Below are 9,618 nucleotides of genomic sequence, written 5' to 3'. Positions count from 1 at the left end.
CGTTGACTTCAGCCGACACCGTGTGGCTTGAAGCGTTGCCCGCTCGACGCCGCCACCCTCTGGACATGTAAGGTAATGCCACAAAAGCAGTTCTCAAGGCCAACGCATCTGCAGCAGCAACCCTGCTCTTCTCATTTGCGGCTCATAAAAAATGTATTGCCAAGTGTAGTGCCTACCATTTTGGAAAATGTGAAACTTGATTCTTGCAAAATGATGCCTGGGCAAAGTTTCTTTGTAGAGATTTCACGTCTCTTTGTGGCTGTTTTCTCTTTGTTGTAGTTTTGAGTCTTTTTGGTTGTTGAATCAGTTTGTAGTTGTTTTGCATCTCTGTGTGGTGGTTTTGAGTCTCTTTTAGTCCTATCGGGTCTCTGTTTTTTTCTTTATTTTTTTCAGTCGTCTTGTTGTCTTGAGTATCCTCGCGGTCATTCGCTATCTCTTTGTGGTCTTTTTGAGTTTCTTTGGGGTTGTTTTGAGTCTCTTTGTAGACATTTTGCATCTTTGCATCTGTTTGTGGCCTATTAGAGTCTCTTTATAGTTATTTGAAATCCCTTTGATCATTTACAGACTTTTTGTTGTCATTTTGCATCTTGTTGTGGTCGTTTTGCACATACTCTTCTGCACAGATATTATGCTAAATACTACACTCTACACAAAATATGTCTGGTAGGCCCGTCTTCCATCCATGCAAACAGCACATCATTTATTTATATGATCATAGAAAATATTGTTCGGAAAATAAATTTGATGTACATTTTTTGTGTTTATGCCTCAAGCCGAGATGAATGACAGGTAGACTCTGAGACCAGTTAGCTAATGATCTTCTTTTTTCCCCTGGTTTTCCATTAATTTTTTCACTGTGAATGGTACAGATCCCTGTTGCTGATTGCAGTGGACATAAATTACTATAAAGCTCTATGCATGTGTTTGTGTGTCCATATGTTGTCCCTGTGCTTCCGGACTTTAACTCGGGGGACATCTGGTGTGGACGCTCCCTGCATCGCGACTCGCATCAAGCGTCAGCGGCAGGAGCAGCTCCCCGTCTCCTCCATATCTCCTTCCCTTCCACACTCCGACTCGTCAGCTCCCCATGTCTCCACGTGTGAACGGAGAAATAATTCACTAGCAGTCTTCCTTTGAAATACGAAGCCGTCCCCGGTGCCACAGCGCCTGTAGCTCTGACCAGATGGAACATTCTGCACAGGGAAAAGATGTGAACCTTCAGCTTCCTTGAGGCCTTGCGAAAGATTCCTTCCTCCTGTCCAACAGGGTCTTCAAGGCACTGCTACAGCCAGAAGAGACAAACTAGTGATTTGATCCAGTGAAAGTAAAATATCATATGTTTTAGGAATTGAGATGCTGTTGTTTCTCTTTTTGAATCTACAGTATGTAATGCAGGTAAACATGGAAATTGTGTAGGTAGCGAGTTGCTAATTAGCCGATTTAGTCCAAGGCTGTATATTTCCGGGCCTAATAACAGTAGAGCTGCCAAGAGATGCATAGAGTTTGCATAATACATGCTCAAGTATGACAAATATTATTTCAGAAGGGCAAAGTCAAGAGAGTGGCATATCACCAAACCGAAAACCATCATTTACTCATCTCTATTGGTTGAAAGCTCCAAGTCTGTTGGCCGCGTGTGGTCCAGAGTTGCACCTGGCTGTAACCCGCCTGACACTGGTCTCAGGTTGTACTCCACTGCAGGGAGGAAAAGCACTTCAACCAGCAAAAAATAAGATTTCATAATGCGCTAGTTTTCATCTCTTTCTTTGCAAAGAGTGGCCAGACTGACCCCACTGTTTCCATGTATCCACCAACTAATCAATACAGGTTACCGAAAATTTCTAAAGTCCCACTGTGCCGTGCTGATTAATAACAGCCACATGCTGAAACTGCTGACTGTCGGGACAGGATCGAGAAAGACAGTCAGCTTTTTGGAAATAGTCTAAATCTTGTGTGCAAGTGTGAGACAGGAGGTTTTGTTGGCTTGACTTTCTGGCAAGTAAAAAAAAAAATAAATAAAAATTCTGAAGTATCTGTTGGATTAACAGATCGGTGATCCTCTGCTCTCAACTGACGCTGAGGTGCCGTTAAGCAATACTTTCCAACATCTGTTTTTGCGCAAGCCCCCAGATGTGAATGTGCACGGCGGAAAGAACTGGCATTGTTCAGTTGGTGTCAGCGTTTCAAGCGTCACAAACTCAGGGTGCCAGTGCATATTCGCAGCCCGGCGGGACACACCTGCGTGCTTGGGTGAATGAGTAGTCCGCTCTGTGCCCACTTCTTCGACCGATGTGACCCTGACCAAGACACGCTGCAACCCTCAAACTCTGTCCAGTGGAGCAGGTCATCGGCCACGTGACCAGATTGCGGTTTCAACCGGGGACCTTCCGTCTGTGACTCTGTGCACCAGAGTAAGGCAAATATGATCAGCAGGCAAAGCTTTTGGTGTTATTCTGATCGGGGAGGGTGAGGGCACAATGTCTGATAAGATGGAGAAGGCCTCAGTCAAACCTAAAAGTTGTCTACTGAGATACCGGCATAACACCAGCACGAGGGGCCACAGTCAGGAAACGACCATGTCAAGCTTGGGTCCTGAATAGAACCTCAGTGGCATGGACCATCAAAAGTGTCAGAATTTGTTATAATCTATTCTGTATATCCTTCACTTTATGTGCAGAACTATTGAACCTCAACGCATTAAGTATGTGTGTTGACTGATTAAATGCGTGGTCAACAAAATTGTTTTCCCAATTCATCACTGATAGTCTTCCTGCTCATAATGAGGTCAGTACAAAGCGTAATGAGATGAACAGGTACCGAAATGGTCAAAAATGTGACACAGCTTTGACTAAATGAACATTTTAGAGCAAAGACTTATGGCTAATCTGCTCGGTCTTTGCAATAGGAAGACACTATCAGAGATTTTCATTATTTTTTTAATGCTGACATGATATTGCGATATTGCATGATATTGTTATCTGCTGGGTGGCAGTTAGTAACTGTGTCTCCGTCCCTGCTTGGGCTCCGGATATTATCAAACTTTTATTTAGACTCTCCAAACTGTGCAGGGGAAGACATTCGGCTATCAAAACATTCGACACGCTGTCCCACGTACCAGCGTCACGGAACTGAGTAATATTACATGTTATGTCACAAGTAATCCCTTCCTTTCAGCTTTTGCAGTGTGTGAGTTACTCCAGGAGGAAAAGTTCCTGAAAGGTACTCAGAGACACCACTAGGGGGGTGGGAAACCCCACATGAAACAGAGGTCTCAGCTCTGCACAGGGGTTCTAGAAATGCCAGCTTTTTACTGATACCAGCTTTGCCACGATTACATTTCGTTTCGAATGGAATAAAGTATTTTTTAATAAAAGTTTTCACAAGATACCGCTTCTGCCATTAGTATATATATATTTTCTGAAACATGACCTGTGGCAGCAGCCATCATACGAGCCCCTACCTGCAAACCCTGACTGACTTTGGAACGCCACTCTCAAGTTTGACTTCGTGCACAGAGAGCTACAGGTGTTTCCAAAGACGCAACGCTATTTTTGTTTTGTTTTCCTGAGGAGCTCCTGGAGTGGCCTAACCATTAATGCATGAGTGAATCCCTCCATTTCCTTTAACGCAATGCTTTGTAGGAGAATAGTGTTAATCAACAACACACCCAAAAATCCATTTAGTATGCAAATTGACGTCCTCATACTTATTTTTGTCACTTTTCCAGTGTGAGCAACCCAGATACTTAATCCTGCTTAGAAAAGCTATGCTGTACTGAGATGGGACACTGCTATTGTGTCTGAGCTGTTTTTATTATTATTATTGTTAATAATAATACTAATAATATTATCATCATCATTGTTGTAATGTTGTTATTCTCCCAAAACCACAGCACATAATGTCTTATCCACTTCAGAGCAGGCCTTTCTCCTTTCTACATTGAATTTGCTTATCAACCATCTGTGTGTGAGTCAAGTTTTTGTAACTGCGCTGCGAGAGCTTGACAAGCTTTTTAGAATCCAGCCTTTGTTTAAACTCTGAAAACGGCAAGCTCAGGTCTTCTCTGGCTGATCAGTCAGTGCGGAGTCTAAAAGTTTGGCGTCACCCTGGTTTGTTCGGCGCCTTTTAAATTACATAGTTTATAAGAAACCGAAATGTCGCTTTTGATCCCAACTTCTCAAAGTAATTAGACACTTAACATGTAAGATTTGGATTTGTAAAGATCTTTTTTGAAAAGAAGTGTACGGACAGGCCAAATGGAAAGAATGAAATATTCCTTCAAGGTTATAATGACTTTGAATCTTTTTTTTTTTTTTTTAATAACGGGAAAAACTTTCCTAATAAAGGAGGTATTCATTCCTGGGCTGCTGTAGTGGTTTGTATGACGTTATTACAGGTGTTCGCTTTATTGTGTCAACCCGCTGTAGGCGAGTAATCTAAGGCTTTTATGTGAGGAAGGTCGTTTGGCCAAAAAAAAAAAAAAAAAAAACAAAGGCACAGAAAAATCAAATTATCCCAAACCTGGTGAAATTACACAAGTTTGATATTACAATTTAAAAAGAATACTGTCATTTTTACTTTATTTGAAAAAAAAAAAATTAAATTTTAAATTTAAAAATAAAGGTAAACTGCAACCTTCAACTGCGGCCCTGCATTTATACTGTAGCGGTAAGTGGCCATATTACAGGATTTTGAATATTCCTTAGTTTATAAACATACAGTATATGATCTAAGATGTTACCTGAAAGCATTGTCAGAAAATAATTTGGTTGTGTCTCAAAGTGTGAAATACAAAAATACATACTTTGGCCTTACATCCACCAATATTATCACAATGAATCATTTGTCCCTCTCACTAAAATCTGCCCACCCACACAAATAATGCAGAATTGTAACTGCAAAGTCCCGAGTCAGACAGTTTACCTTTTCGAACTGGTGTTGCCATCCAATCATGGTCCAGCACCGAGACTTCTCTGTTTGTGAGGACTCAGATTTCAATTTCGTTCAACAAAAAAAAAATGCTTAAAACCAAAAACAAATCTATTGATATAACTAAAAAAAAAATCATCCTTGTAATCTTAAGACAGTGTAATTGAAGACAGGTACGTGAAAAGTGATAAAACTGCAGCACCCGTGAAAGCTGTAAATGTGGAAGTGCTTGTGTTTTTCCTCATCGCTCCAACAGATGTCCCCCTAATGTCATCTTTTCCAGCTCCACTCAGAAAAGAGGCAGAAATACATTATCCAATGTTTATATTGTAGGTACATTTATATAATGTTTTTTTTTTTTTTTTTTACAATGGAATTGATCTGTCATACAAGATGACCAAAAAAAACAAAAACAAAAACAAAACACACAATACAGTCAATAGACCAAACCAATAGAACATATGATTGTCACTTACTGCGAGTCACAAAAAAAGTACATACCGTGAATAAATAATCTACAGAAATATGTACAATATGCACAACAAGAATTCAATGGAAGTGCAAATAAAGCTTTGGACCCCTGTACAGGAAATAAGGTAAGCAGATGTAGACTGAGCCCAGCTGTCCCCCAACATACAGCAGTATGACGCTACAATTATCTAGAAGTCATACATTTACAGGACATTTAGTAACACATAGGCTTGGAACTCCTGCATTGAATGACTTTTAATAATGAGCTGAGCGGGAAAACAGAGAGGAAAAGGAAACACACTACGTTCTGTACAGCGCATCGCATTCCACGGAGAACTGGGGTGAATTTAATGCTCGTCGTCCGATGAGGATCAAGGCAGCAACCACGAGACCACAGGCGGCGGAGAGGGCGAGAGAGGGGGAGAGAGGGAAGGAGGGATCCAGAGAGGAGGCGACTCACTGCAGATGAACAAATAAGAAGTAAAAGAAGAATTCACTGTGCTCCCGCCGGCTTCCTCACCGACAGAAACGGGCTGTGATATCTAACACTGTACAACTCTGCTACCTTTCCCCATCTGGACCAGCTGCGGGACCAGAAGGATGAAACGTGCCGGTCAAAAGGGGCCCTCGCGCCTATGGGTTTTCGTGTGCGCCCGCCTCGCCCCCCCCCCCCCGTCGGGTCTGGCGAGACACACGCACTTAGCACAAATGCACACATGTGGAGCTGCAGTCGCCCGTAGCGTCCCGAACCTCAAGTCCCCCTTTAGGGTTGGGTTTTTCGGTAGCCCCGAGCTACCCAGAGTTCAAGTACTCCAGTGCCACTTCATAGCAGAACTTGTACTGGTCCTAGAAGAGATGAGATGAGAGAGAAAGACACATCAGAGAAAACGAAGGGAGCAGCGGGTCCCCCGTGAACCTCCTCTTTCCGCGCCAGAGCGCAGTCGGGCCTGAGGTTGGCTGCATGGCGATTCGGTTAAACACGTATTACTTCAGGAATATGAGTCACGTGGACCGAGATACTGGTCCCAGAACTACGTTCGGACAGGGGACACCTCCTCGGCACACGTGGGTTTTTAGTAGTGCGTATTCCCACGTTAGCGAAGTTACACGCGATCAAATCCAAACAACACGTTCGCGTGGCAGCGAAGCTGGGGGCTTTTGTGGGGCCCCCGGGTTGGCTGTCTGCTTTGCGCGTTGTCTTTTCTCTCCAGACTTGGAGACGTATAGTGTGGTTGAAACAATCTTAAAAAAAAAAAGAAGCAAATTATGAAAACTTGCAGATAGATTTTATTTAAAAAAAAAAATCCTCTTTTTGTTTTCTAACGGCTTTATTGGACAGAGTATAGAAGAAAGCTGACAGGAAACGAGCGGAGGGACGAGGAGATAATTGAAATTCAACAACGGACTTGAAAGACTTCGAAACTGTGGTCCTCCAGAACACCCGGCAGATAGCTTCTAATTATATTTTCAGTCGAGTTTACACACAAAAAGCGCAACAAATTTTTGTTTCATTATCAATAATAAGTTACACAATACGGAGGGGAATCGAACCCTCGAGTCACACGGAATACCCCTTGCGTGAAGCGGTGTGGTTCCCCCTTGAAACAACCACTTGGTGCTCTGAGGAAGTTACAAACAAACCCTGGCAATGTTTTACAGATTCTTTACTTTGAGACGAGACAAGCCTCGCAAAAGGGGGGGGGGGGTCCTCACCAGCAGGTCCACCATGTTGGGTTTATTGTTCCTCAGTGTCTTGACGGCGTGGAACACATCCACGGAGCGCTGGTGCTGGAGCATCTCGCACACGATGCTGATGGCGCAGAAAGTCCCACTGCGCCCGCCGCCATTCCTGAGGGGGTTGCGACAGAAGAGCCAAGCCTTTAGAAAGTCAAATACAGTTTAAGCGGAGTTCAACTAGGTTCTAGTCCGACAACGGAAAAAGTTCGGGGTCCGACAGCAACGCCCACAGTGCGCCGGGCGGCTTCGAGAGCTTTATTTTTGATGCAGTAACGCTCCGCGGTCGGTAGGTGGAGATGTTTCATTTTTGTTAGCGGCCAAGCGCCGACTGAGCCTCCACCGGCACCGGCACCGGGGGGGTTTACTTACAGACAGTGGACCACAGTGCGTCCCTCGCCCCCGTCGTACTCCTCCTGCCACTTGTCCACCTGTCGAATCAGCTTGAGGAAGGAGCGTTTGGACATGGGCGTGTCCCGGTACATGGGCCAGCCCAAGAACTGGAACTGCTGCACCATCCGGTAGCCGTCCTGAGGCTGGAGGGGAAGGGACACGCAGGTTTTAACGCAGGTTAACACACGTTAACACAGACACACACACACACACACACAGGGACCGGGGGTGGGGGGTATTGATCGCGGCCGTGCGGAGATGCAACCGGACTGTACGGATGCGGGGCTAAGCGAAGCCTCTATGGTGGCTCGCGGGACGAGAGATGGACAAGGGGGCACGGAGAGTCACCGGAGAGGTGAACGGGCGCAGTCGCTGCCGGGGACAGACAGTTATCAAAGACACGGACCCCCTCGGTCACACTCGGACACACGGACCGGCGGCGCGCGTCCCCGACAACGTGCGAGTAGACTGTATCGCACTCGACGCGCTGGCGGTGGTGCCCCTGCCGGCCGGAGGAAGCAACAGCAAGCTAACGCGAGGAGTGATTATCGGGCCGCTGGGGTAAGGGGAGCTTAACGCAGGTGAGTGCAGGTGAAGCCGGCGCGGGTCAGGACCCTGGCCGTACAGTGACGTGTGGTAGGCTCAAGGTTAAAGGGTCAGTTCACCGAAATTACAAAAAAAAAAAAAAGTACCTGTAGTGGTACAGGACCAATGTGGCGGATAGTGTTTGGTTTTATTTGCCCCAGCTTTTTTGGGTTTGATCTTTTCCCCCTAAACAAATGCATGACCCTACTGTGTCGCCGTACCCGTGCCGCATTGTAGATCCGAAATATTCTGCTGATGATGTCCTCCTCCAGGTCGGCGGAGACGAACTCCACCTGGATAGGTCCGTGGCGGTGGACTCCGTTTTCTGGCCAGTACTGTGGGCACAACTAAACAAAATAGGCACGTACACACACGTAGACACACACACGCACACACACACACGCACATACATTTGCACACAGATAAATGCAGGTACATCAGCACACACACAGACCAAAAGCACACAAGAAAAACAGAGAAAATGGAAGATGATTCATTAGTTTTGGAATCCAAGCTATACTGACTGAAGACAGTGGCACTGCTTTCAACTCCTTAGACGTAGACGTTAAAGAGGTTCATGTGATTGCAAATTTAAGGGATGCTGAGGTACAAGAGGTGGACCGAAGTAAGGTGAACTAATTCAATGTGAAGTGCTTTCTTTTTAAAATGTGATGAATCGCTTCTTCACTGGAGAACATTCAGACAAAACCTGGAATATACTGTATTTTTGACAGACCAAAAACTAAGCACGGCACTTTAAGTATGTTGTTCAACGACTCAAGCAGAAATTCTTCAGAAACCTTGGCTAATTGTTCATATCTCGTCAGAAAAAACAAAACCCCAAAAAAGATTCTTTTCGTAAAAGTTGGGGGGGGTTGTGTTTTTTTTTTTTTTTTAAACTTATTTTTGAGGCTGAGAGAAAATTGTCTCTATGAGGAAAAACATAATAAAAGTAAGTTGATTAAAAACAACATTTTTTGATAAGAGATGAATAATTTAAGTCATTGTTCCCAGTCCGCACATCCAGATGAACACCAGTACTCATCAATGCCACCACTCACGTTCCAAATGTGTTCATTTGAACTAGATGTAATTTTAATACTACTAACAATATAAAAGTGGATATTGTTAGAATAGATTTTGCATATAGTTAAACTGTCAACGTTTACGTCGGTTTGGTCAAGTTTGCATTCGTATCACTAGCGGCAGAAGCCAGACATGTCAACCATTAACCACTACTTTTAGCCGTCCATAACCGCTAGCTAAAAATATGCTGTTTCAGCTTTTTAACAGTTGAAACAGTGAGTTAAAAGTTAAACATACTTTTTATCTGCTACTTTTATCTATTTATCTCTCTCTCTCTCACCGTTTCTGACAAACAGTTGAAATAGCTAGTTGAAAGTAACGGATAAACTTTAACTGCTTCTTTTCGCTAACTTTCAACTGTTTATCCAGTGCTTTTAGCTAACTATTTCAACAATCCATTATTTGTAAATAAGCTAACTA

General features: G+C 44.0%; 1 protein-coding gene across 3 annotated transcripts in view; it reads right to left on the bottom strand.

Annotated features, from left to right (window-relative positions):
• Positions 1-5,305: 5,305 nt before the first annotated feature.
• The window catches only part of LOC120798810 (receptor-type tyrosine-protein phosphatase mu-like), a 167,763-nt gene continuing 163,450 nt past the window's right edge, over positions 5,306-9,618 (bottom strand). For 2 of the 3 annotated variants that reach the window (XM_040143474.1, XM_040143473.1), the window contains exons 30-33: positions 8,334-8,459; positions 7,507-7,670; positions 7,114-7,249; positions 5,306-6,246 (exon numbers count right to left, since the gene is read on the bottom strand). In XM_040143474.1, coding sequence (XP_039999408.1) covers positions 6,193-6,246; positions 7,114-7,249; positions 7,507-7,670; positions 8,334-8,459 — 480 coding nt within the window. In that variant the 3' untranslated portion in view covers positions 5,306-6,192. The remainder of the gene's footprint in view (positions 6,247-7,113; positions 7,250-7,506; positions 7,671-8,333; positions 8,460-9,618) is intronic. The other variant, XM_040143472.1, reaches the window with a different exon arrangement.

Source organism: Xiphias gladius, chromosome 14 (genome assembly GCF_016859285.1).
Source record: "Xiphias gladius isolate SHS-SW01 ecotype Sanya breed wild chromosome 14, ASM1685928v1, whole genome shotgun sequence".
NCBI classification, from domain to species: domain Eukaryota; kingdom Metazoa; phylum Chordata; class Actinopteri; order Istiophoriformes; family Xiphiidae; genus Xiphias; species Xiphias gladius.
Note: the sequence above shows the minus strand (reverse complement) of the source record. Positions and strands in the feature narration are given on the sequence as shown.